The sequence below is a fragment of the Heterocephalus glaber genome, unplaced genomic scaffold, assembly GCF_053883595.1.
Source record: "Heterocephalus glaber isolate CG9 unplaced genomic scaffold, H.glaber_assembly_v1.0 deba00001532, whole genome shotgun sequence".
NCBI lineage: Eukaryota > Metazoa > Chordata > Mammalia > Rodentia > Bathyergidae > Heterocephalus > Heterocephalus glaber.
Window position 1 is genome coordinate 5,958,476 of NW_028258330.1, and position 22,171 is coordinate 5,980,646.

At 36.8% G+C, this 22,171-nt stretch overlaps 1 protein-coding gene across 1 annotated transcript in view; it reads right to left on the reverse strand.

Annotated features, from left to right (window-relative positions):
- The window catches only part of Pcsk2 (proprotein convertase subtilisin/kexin type 2), a 275,337-nt gene that overhangs the window by 228,885 nt on the left and 24,281 nt on the right, over positions 1-22,171 (reverse strand). Inside the window, exon 2 of the mRNA XM_004840850.4 lies at positions 8,563-8,667. Within this exon, the coding sequence (XP_004840907.1) occupies positions 8,563-8,667 (105 nt within the window). The remainder of the gene's footprint in view (positions 1-8,562; positions 8,668-22,171) is intronic.

Consider the following 22,171-nt stretch of genomic DNA (forward strand, 5'->3'; position numbering starts at 1 on the left):
TTCTGCACAGTAAGAGAAACCACCAGCACTGTGAAGAGACAACCACAATGTGGGAAAAAATCTTCACCTGCTTTTCCTCAAAGATCTACTATCTCGAATCTATAAAGAACTTAAAAAGATCAGACCTCCCAAATTTAAAGACCCAATCCAAAAATGGGCATCTGAAATGAACAGACATTTCTCAGACAAAGAAGTAGAAATAGGAAATAAATACATGAAAAAATGTTCAACATCACTGGTCATTCGAGATATGTAAATGAAACCAATGCTGAGATTCCATCTCACTCCAGAAAGAATGGCTGCTATCATGAAATTAACCAGTACCAGATGCTGGCAGGGCTGTGGGGAAAGAGGAACACTACTCCACTGCTGGTAGGAGTGTAGACTGGTGCAACCACTGTGGAAATCAGTATGGAGATACTCCAAAGAACTAGGACTGGAAGTCCCATTTGACCCCACTATTCTACTGCTGGGGATCTTCCCCAAAGAATTAAAAGAATCATACCACAGTGATATATGTGCACCCATGTTCATAGCAGCACAGTTTGTGATAGCTAAAACTTGGAAACAGCCCAAATGTCCATCAACTGGAGACTGGATAAAGAAAATGTGGTTTTTTAATAAAATGGAGTACTACTCAGCCATGAAGAATGAGAAATTAGAGACATTTATAGCTAAGTGGATGCACATTGAGGCAATACTCTTTTAAGTGAAATAAATAGGACACATGTGTAAATACTGAATAGTTTCTCTGGGGTGAGAAACTGAAAGTGTAAATAAGGACTAAAATGTATAATAGGTAATGTGAAATAGGAAGAAAAGGGGCAAAGGGGAAGGGGAAGTGGGAGGGGTAGGGGAAAGGAAAGAAGGGAATGGAATTAATATGAGAAAATGGAAAAATAGGAACAAAATCTTTGTAAATAGGGAGGAATAGAAGGGTTGAAGGGAGGACTGGGCAAGGGGGAAAAATAAGAATCAAGAGAGACTATGTAAAGGTGCAAATTTCCAACAATGAATGTCATTATATTGTATACCTAAAATGTACCAATGATTAGAATGAATAATCGTTAAAGCAAAATAGGAAGAAAAGGTCCAAAGGGGTAGGGGTAGTGGGAGGGGCAGCGGAAAGGAAAGAAAGGAAAGGAAAAATGCTGAGAAATGGAAAAAATGGTAATAAAGTCTTTGTAAATAGGGAAGGGTGGGGGGGTGAAGGGAGGGCTAGGAATGGGGAAAATATAAGAACCAAGATGCATCATGTAAAGGTACAAGTTCCCAATGAGAAATGTAATTGTGTTGTATACCTACAATGTACCAATAAAAGAATTTAAGAAAAAAAAGAACATTTTTAGAGGAACCACAAGCTCATAAACAATATGAATCATCACAGCTTTATATTTAAAACAATTCTGACATTAAGAAGAGTACTATGTTTTTTTTTTCTCTCTATCAATTATGGCCATGTGTCCCCAGGGAAGTCACTTCCTCTCTTTGAGTCCATTTTATCTCAATGGTAAAATTATATTTTGCAGCCTCAAGGCAAATGATTCCATCCATGTTTTCTCATGTCTCTTCTTCTTCTTTTTTTTTTTTTGGTTAAGTTTATTGGTACATTTTAGGTATTCATCATTGGGATCTTGTACCTTTACATGATGTATCTTGGTTTTTATTTTTTCCCCATTCCCCTGCCCTCCCTTCACCCCTTCTACCCTTCCCTATTTACAAAGACTTTGTTTCCATTTTTTCCTTTTCTCATATTTTTTCTTTTCCCTTCTTTCCTTTCCCCTACCCCCACTTCCCCTATTCATTTAGACATTTACTTCCTATTTCACAATATCAATCATACATTTTGATCTGTATTTACAATTTTAGTTTTTCACACCAGAGAAACTATTCGGTATTTACACCTGTGTGTCTCAGGACTCTTCTTGCTGTATACCTCTCTTTGGGCAGAGGAGCAGGAGAAATTAATTTATGAAATAACAAATCAGTTGCAGAACAATACCGAGTGTAGTACATACAGCTCCTTACCTAACCATGGGACTTCTGAGAATCATGACTCAGCCTTGGACCAACTGATGCTGGAAGGAAATGAGAATTTGAAGGGACTCCCCCACCTAGACATGAATGCTCTCCAGAATTAAGAGTTCTACATAAATGCAAAATACTATTAGGGATATTGTGTTTGCTGTAATAGTAACAACAAACCCATCATTATTACTTCCCTAATCAAATCTGTTTCCTTTTCCCCCTGAAGGAGATATTTGGAAGACAAATATTTCTCAGAATCTCAAAACCTTAACCCTTCACCATTTTAGAGGTAGCAATTCTTAGGATAAAAGTCAGCATATTCTTTGAGTATACATTCTTTTACAAAGGGTCAAAGCTGTGTGCTTTCTCTTTCTAACAGTCCCCCAGGCTGAGCGTGTGGCATGCATTCCTAGGATGATGTTCAAGGGTCTGTTAGATCCTGGTATGTGCCCACTGCAGGAAGGTTTGCTCAGAACAAAAATGGAGATTTTTCTTCAGACATTTTAAAATTTGAAAGTATAAGGTAATGGTGCCATTTCTTCTCTTACCAAAATGTAATCTAAGTAATGAAATAGTTAACTAATATAAGTCAAAGAAAAAAATGCTTCCTCCACAATATTTATAGGTAATCTGTCCTTATAAAAATTGTGGTTAATGCTAGGTATTTGAAATGAATTGGAAGCTAAGAGCTTTGTGACAAAATTTTATGTAAATTAGGGAGGAAGAGGGCACATAAATTTCTTAGCTGGCTTTGAGCTTCTGAGGTTTTAGTATTTTTTGCAAAAAGAAGTGTGTGGATTGTGACTAAATTGCTGTATCATTGCTCTCTATAATAGTTTCTTGGGTTCCTTCAGATCTTACTCTTCCCACCATCTATACTTAATTTTTCTGATCTGATTCATATATATATATATATATATATATATATATATAAAATTGTGTAAGGTGTTTACTAATTATAGCTAAATCACTCCCATTGAGTTAGATTTAAATGCATTGTTGTGTCATGTCAGAAAAGCAGCAATTATAAGTCATTCCCAGCTTCTGTTAACCACCTGAGTTTCAACTATGAGACTAAATCCGTTTAAAAAATATTGGTTATTATATTACTAAGTCCCATGGACAAAGGTCTGGTTCATTCATTAGCTTAGACTTTTACAAGCAAATCACATGATTCACATCTAGAGAATTTCGAAGAGTAGAAAGGTTTTCTTCTGCTCTGGTGGTAAGGTGGTGAGATGTTTGAAGTGATTCTGTCACTCAGTGAAAGTAACTTCTGTGGGTTATTGAAACGTCATGTAACTCCACAAATATATTCAAGAACAGCACTTTATAGAACAAAAATAGATCACTACTGGACCATGTGGCTGCTATCTAGACAGGTGGACACATTTGGAGGATAAAAAAACTAGAAAGACCTAGCTCCTAAAAATAGGACACAAAGACAATATCATCCATTCTTTGAGACAGAGGAAAGAAGGAAAATTACCATTGGATGGATAGAAGTTTATGACTTGTAAAATTGGATCAGGTTTAAAAATAATCTTGATAGGTAATTATGTGGTCTAGTAAAATGGCTGAGAAAAGAAAATAAGTGCTATTCTTGAATTAAATATGACTTTCTCAGCAAATGAAATTCAGGTCATTTTTATTACATTGCTTGGCTTCCACTCAACTTGTGTGTGTTGCTCATAGAATGATATGAATCCTTCATATCTTTAAATTCACTTCAATATAAGAAGGATTTGACAGTGAAACAAATATTTTATTTTTTTATTATTTTTTATGGCAGCAGTAGGTTTAATGTTATGATTGTATCTAAATATTGAACACTTTGAAATAAATAACATGACCAGACAACTGTTATTTCTTACCAATCATGGTGGTCTTAGAAGTTGAGTTTCTGCAGAATGTTAACAGACAACAATTATAATACTTTACAGAGAAAACTGGAGATCAAGAGCAGCACAACATTTTAGCATACAATTATGATGACATTATTGCATTAGAAAAAGTAAATTTTGTTATTATCTCTGAAACACATTTAAATGTTTAACTTATTATAGAACAACTTCTAGTCAGTCATAGTCATCTTTATCCAATTACAAGATATTAAATGACATAAAATTTACCCAAATTTGTCATCCTTCCAATAGACTGTCATCCAAGAATACACCTGTCCATAGATACACCTCATAGTTCAGTTATGTCTAATCTTTAGTGTTTAGAGTGACACTGCCTGAACTGCACAGTGTTTGAGCATCTCTTTTCTTTTTTTCTGGTGAAATGATTTATTTTTAAAGGCCAATTTTTTGGTCTGTGCCAATTAATTTTATTTTACTTTATTTTTTCCTTAAATTCTAATGGAGTATTACTCAGTCATAAAGAATGACAAACTAGAGATATTTATAGCTAAATGGATGTATGTTGAGGCCATACTCTTAAGTGAAATAAATAGGACACACATGTGTAAGTACCAAATAGCTTCTCTAGTGTGAGAAACTGAAAGTGTAAATAAGGATTAAAATGATTAAAATGAATAATTGATAATTTGAAATAGGAAAAAAAAGGCCCAAAGGGGTAGGGGAAGTGGGAGGGAAGGGGGAAGTAAAGAAGAGAAAGGAAAAATTATGAGAAAAAGAAAAAATGGAAACAAAGTCTCTGAAAGTAGGAAGGGTGGAGGGGGTGAAGGGAGGACAGGGAATGGGGAAAAAATAAGAGCCAAGATGCATCATATACAGGTACAAGTACCCAACGATAAATGTAAACGTATTGCAACAAATATTTTAAATAAATATATTCCCCAGCAAATTTTCAAGTACTAGTAGAGTTCATGGGTTTTTGATATGTTCATCATAGCCCACTGTTAGGTTTGTCTTCAAGACTGGTTGATGCTGCTCTGGTTAAAGTTGAATGAATCCCACAGAGGTTTTGGGCAGAGAATATCTGTTCTTTACTCTGATGGGGTAATGACATTTTTAATTTCATTATTTCATCCCAGTTTTCAACTTATTTATTACATCTTCAAATTATTTTAGCTCCCCAAATGTTCCATATGTATTTCCTTACTTTAATTGTGGCACCATGGCTGTGAGTGTGATCAGAAACAGACTCTATTCAAAGTTTGTTCTTCATGGGATTCTTAGTGAAAAGACTTGGGAGCAATAAAATGGCATTTGATTTCCTTTTCCACAATTATGAATATATCTAAGGGGAAGCTACAAAGAAGACTATATACTTCTACTTCCTGGATATGTATTTCAGAATAAGATACAGATACAAAAAAGAGAGGAACAATGCTATTTCATGAATTAAACCTTTGAGGAAAAAGAATTAATCATCCATTCATTTGGCAGTCATTTATTAAGCACCTAGTATATATTCAGATACACATTATGTAAGGCTATTTCAGAAATAAATGACACAAATATTGCTGCTTAGCATCAACATGATGATACTCAGCAGTGTGTTAACCTTTAGCAGAAAAGGAAATAATAGTAAGAGGAAATGATTGGAAAAAGAAGAGAATACCTTCAAGACCGCCCACATCCCTGCATACTGATGAGGAAATGTGAACATATTGAAAGCAACACTTTCTAATCCCTTTCTAGTCTTTTTTCTTGCTTTCCCTAAAGCACAAAAATTAACTGCTATATAAGGGACAGATGTCATTGAAGTTTCTCTTCTAAAACTATACCAAAACAAAAGATTACCTAGATCCTCTGTCTTTTTCTTCTTTATTTTATGTATTGGTAGCAGATGTTGGTTTCTTTGGCCAAAAAGCTGCCTAGGTAGATCCAGCCCTGGAGCCAGAATCAGATAAAGACTACCCTGTGCACTGTGATACTTCTTTTCCTTACATTTCAACCCTGCCCCCAGGAACTTTCCCAATTATCCTGTTCTTTGGGTGTGTAAGGTTCCAGGGGCTCTGGATTGCCCTTCACAAGCCCCCAGACACCGAGTGAGCGGGGACAGGGAGTAGTGTAGAGAAGAAAGGAGAAGGAGGCTGAGGTGTACATGGCTAGAATTAGGAAGTCAAGGAGACAGCACATTTCAGAGATCAATAAGACACCTTACGCCGAGCTCTTGGTTTTTAAGACATAATTTGAAACAACTATGCAAGAGATAAAAGCCTAGGTCAACAATTCTTATGGTTACTTAGTCCTTCCTTTCTTTGTTCTACATTTTTGTTTACTTCTCTTTTTGAAATCTAACTGAATGCACTTCAGAAAAAATTGGTGAATCCCAACACTAGTCTTTTTAATCCTTTTGTTTAAGATCTGGAAACCCACTAGGAAGAATCCTTATATCATCACTCTTGCACTACTCATAGTCAGTATTTTTACTCAGGAATAGTTGCCACCATATTTTTCTATTACCAGATGCCAAAATTACATGACTTTAAGAACATCAGGAAGGAGAGATGCAGGCCTTAAAGTAACATTTTGGAATGAAGCAATCATTGATAGTAGTTTTTTTTTCCTTCTTCTTTTTGTAAAGAATTATGATATTTTTGTTTTTATTTTTTTTCCTAGAATGAGTTAATGATTGCTAAGATTTGTGATATTTCACCTTGATGAGAAAGCTTCCTTGTTGCCTTATGTCAGTCTTCATGGGCAAGGAAGGTGGTTTCTTTTACCAGGAACAGGGCATTAACCAGGACATTTCTAATAGATAATGAAGGAGGGACAGACTATCCACTCAGTGATAATAGGTGATATTTTGAGAAGAATAACAAATAACTGGAATCACTCATGTCCAAACTTCTTCCTTCTTACTCAACTCATCTCATTTTCTTCCCCTGCAAAAACATCACTCTATTCTTCAAGAATCAGCATTTTGGAAATCATCTCAAGATGTGGGGAAATGAGACAATGGAAGGCTATCATCCTGAGTGGGCTGTCTGGACTAAACATGGGCTTTTTAGATTCACAGTTCCTCAGTTCTTCCCAGCCTCTGCCTGTTAAGCATCTCTTTCTTTCTGACTCTAGATCTGTTTATGTCTTTCTTCTCAAATGATGTTGGGGCAATAGTCTTAATCATGCAAGAAGAGAAACCAATGGGACTTTGAGGAAAATATAGAAATAAAAAGAAAATAATTGGGCAAGTTCCTGGGGGCAGGGTTCAAATGTAAGGAGAAGAAGTATCACAGTGCACAGGGTGGTCTTTATCTGGTCCTCCTCCTTGGAGGCAAAGTTGAAACAGTCAAGCTCCTTGTCCTATCGCCACCTGAGGAATCCCCAAGGAATGAGTGGTAGAGTCAAAGCCAGGGATATTATCACACAGAAGGGAGGGCTTCTCCCCCAGGGACTGATGCTAACTTCACAACAGACCCTTTAAGAATATTTAGCAAGAGCTGGCAACCCAGACCATTTGGCACTTCCTCCAAAAGCAATGACAATATGGCTTCTCAGAGCAGAAATTCTCTGAGCCACACGGGAAGATCTGGGTGGAGGAATTAGAGAAAAATTGCTGGTGACTTGTCAGCTGGTGATCTGCTGGGGAACCTTTAATTCCCAATTTCAGCTCAAGTTAAATCCAGCAAAATATTCACACGAGAAGTCCCACAAGAATGTGTTTCCAGATTCCATTAGCTCAGAAGGCGTCTCGTGCAATTCTCTAATTCAGATTCTCATTTGATTCTCATTTCACTGCTCTTCCCTATGAGTCCTGGGGAAGAGGTTGTGCTCCCCTGCATGCATAGAAAGCAACTTACTTGTGGTGTTACTTTCCCCATTAGTGATTTGCATAAATGAAACCAGAGTCTACCTAATGGAATGAATGTGCAGATCAGTGGAGGTAATAGAAGACTGGAAGAAGAGGATTCAGTTAGGAAAGACAGGGAGTGAGAATACTGGGAATTTCCTTATGGCTAAGATGCTACACTTTGAGGAAAACTGGATTTGGGATGTCTGAAGAGTAGAAAATGAGTCCAGGAGTTCAAAAATGAGATAAAGATTGGATATAAAAAGTGGGGGTCACTAGCATCAAGAGACCCTTGGCCCATGGGGTAAATTAGATCAGTGTGAGAAAATGCAAGATGAGAAGATAGACTGAGACTGGATACTGGGGAGCCCACTGTCTGTTGTGAGCTGTTCACTTCCTGGGGCCCTCACTTCCCTATTCAGAATATGGGTTATGGAAACCTCCTCAGAGCATGTGAATTCAGCAGGAAAAACCATCTATAAAATGGCCCATTAAAATTGCTTGGTGTCTTTCCATCCATCACAGGCCAAAATATGCTCCCAGGCAACCCAAAGACTCACACAATGACCCAGAAGAGGACAGCCAGGGAAGGAGTGGTACCCTGGTTTTTCTCCTTCCTTGGCCCTCTAAAGAGGCCTAGGGTTATTTATTATGCACAATACAGAGGAGTAGAGAATGTCTAGTGCGCCTCTGCAGAGGCTCTTTTGGCCATCACAGTTCATTAAATGCTGTTACTTCTACCCCCACTGCCTGCCCCCGCTCTGTATGCACTGATCGAACTCCATTGTACAGAAGAGGCTGAGAGGCAGGTTTCTGGGGAGAACTCACCCTGGGGTCTCTCTCCAGCTGCTGCTTGTGCTGTAGGCTGCGTCTTCTTTTAGCTTTTGTGAGGCCATTGTGATAAAAGTGATACAGGCCTTCCATGAAAGGGAGCTGTGGAAACCAAACAAACATAAGGATGATTAGCTTCTGGGTTGGCCCAGGGACAGGGACTTATCTGGGGCTGCATGCAGGAACTCCAAGGGATGAGGTGTGTGTGAAAAAACCATTGGCACATCTCCCATTAGACTTGGCCATCTGTTTCCCTGTCTCTGTACTTGTTCCTTTAAATTCTTGAATATTTTTTATCTGCTGCTCTTTTTGCTTTCCCTTCCCCAAATACCTTCTATTCTTTCCCCTATTTTTGGTTTCTCTACATCCTAGATTCCTTTTTCTTTTCCATAGATTCTTGTCTTCATATTCATACCCTTATCAAATTCTCCAGTCTCTTCTCCTGGGGTAATGTTTATATTCCATGTATCATCTGGTTGCTTCAGAATCAGATTATGACCTTGTCCTACCTTTATAACTGGATTGTCTTGCATCTTGTGCTTAGTCTGTGATCCCTTAGTGCTTCCTATTAGCCCAGTTACAGTGCAGCCATCTAAATTTAGTGATACCTGTTGGATGACAAGCCATGTTCCCCCTTGACTTCCTGTACCTAGGATGCTTGGATTCAGGAATGAGGGTCAGAGTCAGATGGTGTTATGGATCATGTGCTCACAGTTGGAGCTTTTCTTGGATCTATGGGTGGATATGGGAATATGGGTCAAGAATATGTAAATTAGTCCACTGATTGGTTTAGCATAGTTCTGGGTGTGGATAATGGGAAGTCCCACCCTGGGAGTGGGTGGCACCACCCATCAGGCTTGTAGACTGAATGGAATAAAAGGGAAAAGGAGGCTCACTGCTATTGCTTTGCTGCCTTCTGCCTACCCTGCCATGGACTGTTTCTCCTCTGCCATTTTCCTCTGCCCCACCACCCTGCTTTGGAGCCAGTTAACTATGGACTGAAACCTCTACAAACTGTGAGCTAAAACAAACCCTTCCTTCTTTAACTTGTGGATATTGTGTCTCGGAGATGAGAAAAGTAACTAAGACAGGTGAAGAAGCCACAATAATGTGAGCTTGTCTTTGACACAGGGCTTCTAAGAATCTTAGAGCCCCTAAGAGGACCATCATTTGTTCTATGATTCTAGGTGACTTGGAGAAGAATTTTGACATGAAAATTGGGATTTTTGAATAGGGCTCATATTCTGGTATCATCCAGCAAGATAACCTTGGACAAGTCACTTATCTGGGCCTCTTTTTCTCCTCTGTATAAATACAAAGACTTCACGTTCCCAGATCTCTGCCCTTTCTCCATATATCTTTATACTGATGAATCTATGTGGTTCTTAACTTGATCAATTAATTTACTTGAATGTTTGAAAACTATAGGAAAATAGTGTACATATGTACATTTTTCTGGAAAGAGCACACGTCGTTTTCGTGAAATTGTGAAAGGGGTCCTTGAACTAAAGTGTGTCACTATTTAAAGTATTTGTCATTGAAATTTAAATGTACGTGTTCCCACTCAGTGTTTGAAAAAGAAGAGAAAGGGTTGTGACTGCTTTGAAAGGAAGCTTTTACAAATTAAATGGGGCTTATTGACCTTTTTTTTCCCAGCTCAACCAAGGCCTCAGTGTGGCACAAATATTCCTTAAGAAACATTTATAGCAAATTAGGGGAGAAAAGAAAATCACAAACAACAAAGCAAAAATCCTTCACAGTTTTATTTTAGCAGTATTGGATGTAGCAGGTTAGCTTTTTTTGTTCCAGTCTGCTCACTCTCAAGACCAACTCCTACTTTATTTTTAATAAAATGAGTTAGTTTCAGGTCTTCCTCTTTGGCTAACATGGTTGGATGTTCTCACACACATACAACTACACATAATACATATTGTCATATAAAATGAGTTTTCACTTATCACTCATATGCTATCATAAAATTCTACTTTGTATCTCCTTATTTACTACATAGTATTCCATTATATAATATATATCATGATTGATTTATCATTTTCATTATTGATGTATATTCAGCTCTTCCTTCCTTCTTCCTTTCATTCTTCCTTCCTTTCTTTCTCTCTCTTTCCTTTCTTTTTCTCTCCCTCCCCCCTTCCTTCCTTCTTTTCTTCAGTCTTACAGGTAAAGATGGAAGAGCCTTTCATGAACAATAGAGTAAGAACCTCCAAAATCCTCTCTTAAAACTAAATACTGAATAAAATATTGCCAAATCAACTTATTCTGACCTCTGGAAATTATCAAAAGCTTGCAGCATCCCAAGGAACATTTATTTTAGAAAAACAATGTGATGTCAATAATAACAGCAAGATTTCTGGGCATTTGACCTTGCCCTATTCCCATCCACTTCTCCCCAGATCTACAGTACTTTTGAAAGCTTATAGCTTCTCTATTACAGAAGCAGTGAAAACCAGCAAATTAACAGACATTTGTGGGTTTGGAGCTATTAACAAAACCCCATTCCCTGACAATTTTATGGAAGATATCCGGCAAAATTTCATTCACAGAGTTGGTTGTTATTTGGTCTGACCTAGAGTTTGCTCAATAGGAAAAGCCCTATTTCCAATGTTTGTTGAAAACAATATATGGCAATTTTTGAAGCATAACTTCCTGAGGCAGCCCCACCAACTAAGGAAAAGAAGAAGCTGACCAACAAACTTAAAGGAAAGATATAAAGAATGAGATGTCCACAGAGGGCTTAACAGTGTTGCAATATAATTTCAGAGACTTAAAAGGCCATACACATGTGGAGAGCTGTGGACATAATCAGGTAAAGTCTAAGAAGATTCTAAATTTTCACATTTGGTCAACCTTGAGGCTCTGTGAGGCCAGGCAGGAAAGGCCAAGGCAAAGCTGCAAACTGCCTTCCTGAGCACTGAAGGCATGTCTCAATACAGCCACAGAACCCATCATTAAAAGGTAAAAAATCCACTTCAATTCAGGTCTTTAAGGAAATCTCTGTCAATCATTAGGTTACCACTTAAGCTAACCAGATTCAATGGAACACTATAAAAAGTTATGTAAAAAGTTATATAAAGTTGCATACCTTACAGAGCTAGTCCAGAAAGGGACTAAACAAAGAAATAGCAACAAAACAGTAAGAATAGCAACATAATAAAATCCAGAAACAACTACAATAAACAACAATAAAAAAACTAGAGGAGAGCAATGAATCTGATCTCCAGAGTTGTCAGAGTATAATTATTTAAAATGGCCAGTTTTCAGGAAGAAATTGTAAAGCACACAAAGAACAAGAATATGTAATCTATATACAGGTTAGAAAAAAGCAATCAATAAAAACACTCTCAGCAAGCCCAGATGTAGATTTACTAGACAAAGACTTTAAATCAGCTATTAATAATACACTCAAAGAGCTAAAGGACTTGGTACATGTACATACCACATACATGTACCAACTCCAAACATGAAATGTAAACATTATACTGCAAACATGAACCAAAAAAAGTAGGGAATGAAGGGATGGGTGGAGAAGGGAGGAGGAAAGATACAGGGGATGGAAAAATTAATTAAGATGTATTATGTGCATGTACCAATTTCCCACAAGGAATGCAAATGTTATGTACTATATGCATATACTAATAAACTAAAATAATAAAAAATTAAAAGAAAGACATAGTTTTAAATAAATAAAGAGGTAAATAAATAAATAAAGAGGTAAAGGATGCCATGTCTAAAGAATTAAAGGAAAGTGTGACAATGATGAATCATCAAACAGAAAATATAATGATGCTCATTGAATGCGCTGGCAGCTTTGGAGGCTTTTGTGTGATTTCTTTGCCAGTAGAACTGGGCCTACACTCAAGCAAGCATGTCAAAGGGGCCTGAAGTTGGCATTGATCTTGGCACCACCTACTGCTGTGTGGGTGTCTTCCAGCATGGGAAAGTGGAGATAATTGCCAATGATCAGGGAAACTGAACCACCCCAAGTTATGTCTCTTTCACTGACACCGAATGACTGATTGGAGATGCTGCAAAATATCAAGTTGTAATGAACTCCACCAACACAGTTTTTGATGCCAACTGTCTGATTGGATGAAGATTTGATGATGTTGTAGTCCAGTCTGATATGAAGCATTGGCCCTTTATAGTGGTGAATGATGCAGGCAGACCCAAGGTTCAGGTTGGATACAAAGGAGAAAAAAAGAGCTCCTATCCAGAAGATGTATCATCTGTGGTGCTGACAAAGATGAAGGAAATTGCTGAAGCTTATCTTGGGAAGACTGTTATCAATGCTGTGGTTACTGTGCCAGCTGACTTTAATGACTCTCAGTGTCAAGCAACCAAAGATGCTGGAACTATTGCTGGTCTTAATGTACTTAGAATTATCAATGAGCCAACAGCTGCTGCTATTGCTTATGGTTTAGACAGAAAGGTTGGAGCTGAAATAAATGTTCTGATTTTTGATTTAGGAGGTGGCACTTTTGATGTGTCAATCCTCACTATTGAAGATGGAATCTTTCAGCTTCATCTGCAGTTCTATGTGAAGATTGATAAATCAGTTTTTACTTGTTTTATAATAAAACATAATTTGGATATCTGAGTTGATGGTTTTGTGATTTAGCTGGGTAAATTATCTTTGTAACAGATAAGTTATTCATAAAAATTAAAAAGCTTATATTCCAATGTGAAAAAAAGAAAATATAATGACCTAGAAACTATTTTTAAAAATCTTAGAGCTGAAAAATACAATAACTGAAATAAAAAAATTCTTATTGGGCCTCAGTAGCAGATTTAACATGGCAGAAGAATCAATAAACACAAATATAGGTCAGTTGAAATCATCCAATTAAAAAAAAAGAAATGAAGTACAATGAGCAGAGAAATCCTCAGAGATTTGTGGGAGCCCATCAAGTATATGAACATACATACAACAGGAGTCTCAGAAGGAGAGAGAAAGAGGCAGAAAGACTGTTGAAGAAAAAATGACTTGAAACATCCTCAATTTCATGAATAGCATTAATATACTTATCTAAGGAGCTCAGCATAGCTAGTAGGATAAATTCAGAGATCTACACACAGACACAACATAATGAAATTGTCAAAAGTCAAAGAATCTTGAAAGCAGCAAGAGAAAAAATACAGGAAAGGCCAGGGATTTAGCTCAGTGATGCCACACCTGCCTTGCAAGGGCAAGGCTCTGAGTTTTAAACCAGTATTAAAAAAAATACATAAGAGATGCTCAGTAAGATTAACAACTGACTTCTTACCAGAAGCCATGTAGGTCAGAATACAGTGGGATCCAAGTAAACCAATAAATTCTATTAACTAGCCTTCATAAGATAAAGAAAAATATCATACATTCCCAGAAAGACAAAATCTGAGGAAATTCATCAGATCTGTCCTAAAGGAAGTACTGACTTTAGACCAAAATGAAAAAACACTAGTCATTAATGCAAGTCCACATGAAGAAATAAATAACATTAGTAAAATCAACAATGAAGGAAAGAATTTCACTAAAATTTAGAGGAAATAAATAAGTTTTTAGGGAATAATATGAATATATGTGTGCCAACAAGTTAGATTCCAATTTTGGTGAGATAGACAAATTCCTAGGAAGATATAAATCTCCACTGGCTCAAGAAGTAATAAAAAACTTGAATAGATGTATGATAAATAAAGAGACTGAATTAGTAGTTTAAAAACTCAGGCCCAAATCATTTCACTGGTAAATTCTATCAAATACTTAAAGACCTGATAACAATCATTCATATTCTCTTTCAAAAAATAGAAGAGAAAGAAACTTCCCAATGTATTAATTGAAGCTAGTATTATTACCCTTTCATGACAATCAGATAAAGATATTACAAGAAAATAAAAGTATAGACTACTATTCCCTACAAATGTATAACCAAACTCCTTGTAAAAATACTATTAAGTTGAGTCCAGAAACACATAAAAAGGATTATCCAGCAGAACCAAGTGGGATTTAGTCCAAGAATTCAAGGTTATTTTAACATCAGAAAGTTAATTAATGTTTTTTATAACCATATCAATAAAGGGTAAAAGTCCCACGATCATAAATCGAGAAGAGCATTTGACAAAATACAACACCTTTTTGTGATAAACGTATTTCCTAATAACTAGGAATGAAAATGAACTTCCTCAATCTGGCGAAAGCATTTTTGAAAAGTCCACAGCTAATATTATATGTAATGGTTGAAAGAAAAGTTGAAAAACTTCCCTTTAACATCAGAATGAGACAAAGCTCTCTGCTCTTGCCACTTCTACTAAACAGTGTATTGGAGGTTTTAGGCAGGTCAGTTAGGCAAGAAAAATAAATGAAAACATCCAGAGTGGAAGGGAATAAGAAACACTGTATTTGCGTAAAATACATCTTGTATATAGAAATTGTTAAAGAATCTATAGTACAAAAAATCATTCAGCAAGGTTGCAGGATTTGAGATTGACATACAAAAATCAGGTATATTCCTATACACAAGCAATGAATATCTTAAGAATGGAATTAAGAAAACAATTGCTTTTGCAATAACTTTAAGTAAATATAATACTCAAGAATAAATTTAATGAAAAGAGCAAGATTTATATACCCAGAAGTACATAACATCATTAAAAGAAATAAATAAATGAAAACCCCATGTATGTTTAGCATGCCAATTCTCTCCCAACTTATCTACAAATTCTAAACAACTCCTTTAAAAAAATCTCAGTTGTTCTTTTTCCTCATTCTAGAATTCAAATGGAAATATAGAGGACCCAGAGTAACTAAAATAATTTTTAAAAAGAAGAACAAAATTGGAGAACTCACAGTTTCTGATTTTTAAAAGTATTGTAAAGCTACAGCAATCAAGATAGTGTTGTACTGGCATAGCAGACATATTTGGGTAAATAAAATAAAACAAAGTACAGAAGTAATTTATAATGATTTGTGGTCAGTTGATTTTCAAAATGAATGCTGAAGAAAGACAAGGTGAAATAATAGTGGATATCCACAAGAAAAAGTGAATTTGGGTCCTTATTTCATGCCACACACAAAATTTAACTTTTTCAAAATGAGATTTATAGCCCTAAGTGTAAGAGTTAAATGAAGACGTACATCTTCATGACTTTGGTTTAGACAATTCTTTCTTAGCTATGACCTCAAAATCACAAAAAATAAATTAAAAAGAATATAAATTAGATTTTATTAAAATGAAGAGTTTGTGTCAGAGGAGATGAGCCACCTCCAGTGCCCAGGAGGAGGCTTCCAGACTGCCGTACCACTGCCTCCAGCACAGAGGAGGTGAGTTGCATGGGGACCAGCAGCACACTGCCCCCTCCCCCTGTCGAAATGAGAAGACATGTAAACAAGTCTCAAAACCAGACTTCCGGATCACCTAAAGTAACCCCAAAGGGAAACAAGATGGAACACTCTGATAATCAACCACCTGGACTCCCTGAACTAGCAACAAAAGAGGATCTGGAAAAAGTGAAATCAGAAATAATTTCTCAGTTAACAGCAGAGATTGTGCTAGTAGTGCAAGATATGATTAATAAATCTAGAGAGGAGCTGAGGAACATGAAGGAATCCCAACATAGGAAACAAATGGAATCCATAAAACAGATGCAAACAGATTTCCAGGAGATTAAAAACTCCATTGAAAGTTTATGCAGCAGAATGAGCCAATGTGAGGACAGAATCTCAGATATAGAAGATAAGATTGCAATTAGAGACCAGGAAAAGAAAAATTTCTTTAAAATAGGAAGGGACCATGAGAAATCAATCCAGCAGCTGCTAGATGATGCAAAGAAGAATAACATAAGACTGATCGGAGTCAACGAAGAAGCAGGACAGAGTGCAGATGACTTAAAAAACTCTTCACAGAAGTGATAGTAGAAAACTTCCCAAGCAAGGGAAAAGAACTTGACATACAGATAAGTGAGGCATATAGGACTCCAGCTAGCCTTGATAAAAAAAAAAATCTATACATAGGCATATAATAGTTGAGATTCCAGAGACCCAACAGAAGAACAAAATTCTACAAGAAGTTAGAGAAAAGAAACAAATCACATACAAAGGAAAGCCCATCAGAATCACAGCAGACTTCTCAATGGAAACCCTCAAGGCAAGAAGAGCTTGGAGTGATGTATTTCAAGCCCTAAAAGAAAACAGCCTCCAACCCAGATTGATGTAAACTGCAAAACTATCTTTCAAAATGGATGGAGAAATAAGATACATTCATGACAAAGAGCACCTTAGGAACTTCATGAATACCAAACCATCACTCCAAAAATTTTTAGACAATACCCTAGGAAAAGACAATGGGAACACAACCTCAAGGAGCCCAGCAGAATGAATTTATTGGGCATGACAAGAAATTAATTGCAAAGAGGGAGAATCCAACAAAAAGGAAAAGTCATGAAAACGATAAGTCAATATGTATCAGTTATAACCATCAATGTTAATGGTCTCAATTCACCAATCAAAAGAAATAGACTGGCAGAATGTAATTAAAAATTTACCAACTAAGAAAAGCCCGGGTCCTGATGGCTTCACTGCTGAATTCTACAAGACATTTAGAGAGGAACTACTGCCACTACTACTGAAACTCTTCAATGAAATTTAAAGGGAGGCAATACTCCTGAATTCATTCCTGGAAGCAAGAATCACCCTAATCCCCAAAGCAGAGAAAGACCCAACTGAGAAAGAGAATTAAAGGCCAATCTCACTAATGAACATAGATGCAAAAATCCTTAATAAGATACTGGCAAATAGAATGCAAAAGATCATCAAGAAGATGATACATCCTGACCAAGTGGAATTCATCTCAGGGATGCAGGGATGGTTCAATCAATGTAATACAGTATATCAATGGAGCCAAAGACAAAAACCATATGATCATCTCAATAGATGCAGAAAAAGCATTTGACAAAATCCAACATGCATTTATGTTAAAATGCTACAAAAAATTGGAATAGACAGTCTCTACCTCAATCTGATAAAAGCCATCTATGAAAAACCAAAAGCTAATATCATACTAAATGGTCAAAAACTAAATCCTTCACACTAAAATCAGGAACAAGACGAGGATGTCCACTATCATCACTCTGGTTCAATATAGTCTTGGAAACATTAGCCACAGCAATTAGATAAGAGAAAGAAATAAAAGAAATAATGATAGGAAATGAAATCAAATTGTCATTATTTGCAGATGACATGATACTCTATATCAAAGACCTCAAGAACTCCACCAAAAGTCTTCTAGACTTAATACCCAAATTCAGTAAAGTAGCTGGATACAAGGTCAACACACAAAAATCAGTAGCTTTCCTCTACACAAACAACAGACTCGCTGAGAGAGAAATAGGGCAAACAATTCCTTTCACAATAGCATCCAAAAGATTTTAATACCTAGGAATCAACCTAACAAAAGAAATCAAAGACTTTTTCTCTGAAAACTATAGCACTCTGAAAAGAGAGATTGAAGATGATATCAGAAAATGGAAAGACATCCCTTGCTTCTGGGTAGGAAGAATCAACATAGTGAAAATGGGCATACTTCCAAAACTGCTATATAGATTCAATGCAATCCCAATTGAAATCCCAGCAGCATAATTCATAGACCTTGAGAAAACAATCCAAAAATTCATTTGGAACAAGAAGAGAGCTAGAATAGCAAAAGCAATTGTAGGAACAGAGACATGGCAGCGGTTATTTCAACCCCCAACTTGAAATTATACTGCAAAGCTACTGTGATAAAAATACCATGGTACTTGCAAAGAAACAGACCCGAGGACCAGTGGAACAGATTAGAAGATGCAGAAACAACTCCAGTCACACTCAGCCATCTTAACTTTGACAAAGGAGCCAAACACCCTCATTGGAGGAAAGATAGCCTCTTTAATAAATGGTGCTGGAGAAATTGGGTTTCAACTTGCCAAAGGTTAAAAGTAGACCTATATCTCTCACCATGCACTCAACTAAAATTGAAATGGATTAAAGATCTAAATATTAAAACAGAAATGCTGAACTGGCTGGAACAGAGGTTAGGTAGAACTGTTGAAGACACTGGTGTAGGAAAAGATTTTATGAACAAAACCTCAGTTGCTTGTGAACTAGCACAAACAATCAACAAGTGGGATCTCTTCTTACTGAAATACTTCTGCACAGCAAGAGAAACCTCCAACAGTGTGAAGAAGAGACAACTCACAATGTGGGAAAAATTTTTCACCTGCTGTTCCTCAGATAGAGGTCTACTACCTAGAATCTATAAAGGATTTAAAGAAATCAGACCTCCGAAATTTAAAGACCCAATCCAAAAATAGACATCTGAAATGAACACACATTTCTCAGACAAGGAAGTAGAAATAGCAAATCAACATATGAGAAAGTGTTCAACATCACCAGTCATTGGAGAGATGCAAATAAAAACAATGCTGAGATTCCACCTCACCCCAGAAAGGGTGGCTGCTATCATGAAATTAACCAGTACCAGATGCTGGCAGGGCTGTGGGGAAAGAGGAACCCTGCTCCACTGCTGGTAGGAGTGTAGACTGGTGCAACCACTGTGGAAATCAGTATGGAGATACCCCAAAGAACTAAGACTGGAAGTCCCATTTGACCCCACTATTCCCCTGCTGGGTATCTTCCCCAAAGAATTAAAAGAATCATACCACAGTGACATATGTGCAGCCATGTTCATAGCAGCACAATTTGTAATAGCTAAAACTTGGAAGCAGCCCAATTGCCCATCAACTGAAGACTGGATAAAGAAAATGTGGAGTTTTTTAAAAATAAAATTGAGTGCTACTCAGGCATAATGAATGAGAAATTAGAGACATTTATAGCTAAATGGGTGCACATTGAGGCGATACTCTTAAGTGAAATAAATAGGACACACATGTGTAAATACCGAATAGTTTCTCTTGTGTGAGAAACTGAAAGTGTAAATAAGGACTAAATGTATAATAGGTAATGTGAAATAGGAAGAAAAGGGGCAAAGGAGAAGGGGGGAGGGGTAGGGGAAAGAAAACAAGGGAATGGAATTAATATAAGAAAATGAAAAAATGGAAACAAAGTCTTTGTAAATAGGAAGGGATGGAAGGGTTGAAGAGAGGGCAGGGGAATGGGGAAAAAATAAGAACCAAGAGAGATTATGTAAAGGTGCAAATTTCCAATGATAAATGTCATTATATTGTATACACAAAATGTACCAATAAAATTAGTTTTTTAAAAAAGTAGATTTGTGGTGCTCTTGGTCTGAGGAAAGGAAGAATAAGCAATGACCGGTAATAATGATGGGTTTCTTTCAATGGTTATAAAAAATACTCTAAAATTAGATTGTAATAATGATTGTGCAACTTTGTAAGTATATTAAGACTCACCAAATTGTATACTTTTGATTGAAGAATTTTATATGTGAATTGTATCTCATTAAGTTGTTCATAAAACATTCAGTGATGAATGAACATCGCTGTAATTGTCACTATATGCATAGATCAAAATTTTCCTATATGATATATCCTAGGAATTTGATTACTCAGTCATAGATGAGAAACATACATAATTTTGAAAAATACTTTAAAAAAATTCCCTGTAAGGTTGTAACTTTCTATGTATTCCAAGAACTACTGCAAAGTTAATTACAATAAAAACATTCATTTTTCTATACTCTCTACAACACCCGATTTTCATTTAATGATTGACGTCTTAACTTTTGTCAGTTTAATAGATAAAACACACCAACTTATTTGTATTTCTTTAACTATTTTGAACATTTAACTATTTTTCATGTTTATTTCCATTTAAATGTCATCTCTTTGAATTGCCCATTTTGTCTCTAGTACATTTGACTATTGAATATTTCTGTGCTTCTTGTCATAACCTTGGCCCTTGTTTGGCACTGGAGAGAGAAAGACAATTGTGATATGGTTCCAGTCTGCAAATAGTTCTGAGTCCACCAGGAAGGCAGAGTTGCACATAGAAGCATATTAATGGCTCTGTGTGGTGAAGTAGTTTAAGAGCATGAATTCTGGAGCCAGACTGCCTTGCTTTCAAATCTGACTCTTCCATGTCATAGCCATCCAACTTTTGGCAAGTGGTCTGACCCTTCTGGACCTTAATTTCCTTATGGATGATACTTTGCAGTTAGGAAAATTAGGTGAGATCATGCAGGAAAAATGCTTGAAATATGCTTGCACATAATGAACACTCAGGAAGTATTAGCTACTATTTTTATTTAGAGTATAATGTGCTGTAACAGATGTATGGTCAAGGTGTCCTGGAAGCCCACAGGACAGATTAAGTCAGAGGGATATCTGGGGAATGTTATATAAAAATTTTTCAGGAAGAAAAGAACATTCAGGGTAAGAGAATATTTTCCATTTCTACTAAAGTTTATAATTTCATAGTGTTTCCATTTTGAAGAATGTGATCTTTTGATAAGATAGCTGTGATTCTCTGACATTTCTCATATCAAGCGATGAGGTCCATGATCCCAACTTAAGTCTGGGGAATGTGACTGCTTTGGTTAAAAGAGTATGGTGAATTTGAGTATGCTGGTGTGTACCTGTAATTCTAGCTACTTGGGAAGCTGAGGCAGGAGGATCTCTAGAGCTTAGGAGCTTAAGCTCAACTTGGGCAACATAGGAAAACCCCATCTCAAAGAACAACAAACAACTAAAAAAACAAACAACAAAAATGAAGAGTGTGGTGGAGGTGATGCCATGTGACTTCTGAATCTTGCTCATTAGAGGCCATGTGACACCTGCCTTAGATATAGTCTGAACACTTGTTCTTAAAGTTGTGACCTATCATGTGGATGACTATCTGTCCTCAAGCTTCCATGTTAGAAGAAGCCCAAACCACCTGTGAGGCATGTACAGTGCTTTGGTTGATGATCCCCGATGACTCAGACTTCATATTAGCCCAGTTCAGGTTCAGAATATGTAGATGAAGCTTCTGGATGATTCCAGACTCCAGCAATTCCACTCAATCTCTATCCATGATGTCTCCATTCCTGAGTGTCAAGACACTGTGACTGATAGACAAGCCACCTCCACTGTGCCCTGACGGAATTTTGATCCCAAATTTATGAATATAATAAAATGGTTGTTGTTTTATACTACTGAATTTTGAGTTGTTTTGTTATTCAGCAATGGATAACAAGGAACAAAGAGCTAACTGAAAAAATAAGTTTTATTTCTTTATCTTTCAGTACTGTACAACTTGAAACTCTATAACAGTTGTCTGTTGGTCTGTGACAACAGCATTATGATGGTTAAGCTTGACTGTCAACTTGATTGGCTTGGGAACTGCCCCGGCGATTGGTGAAGCACATGTCTGGGTGTGTTTGGGTAGGTCGTGGAGGGAAGACCTTGGGGTCTATGTCTGGTCCCTAGCCCTTTTCTCTCTGGCACCGTTCCCTCTCTGCTTCCCTGTTGCCATGTACTAAGCAGCTCTGTTCCACCACATCCTTCCACCATGATGTTCCTGCCTTGGAAATTCACTGACCCTGGACTGAATCCCCTGAAACTCTGAGCCAAATTAAACATCTCTTCCTTTAAATTGTGGGTATAGGGTATTGTATCCCAG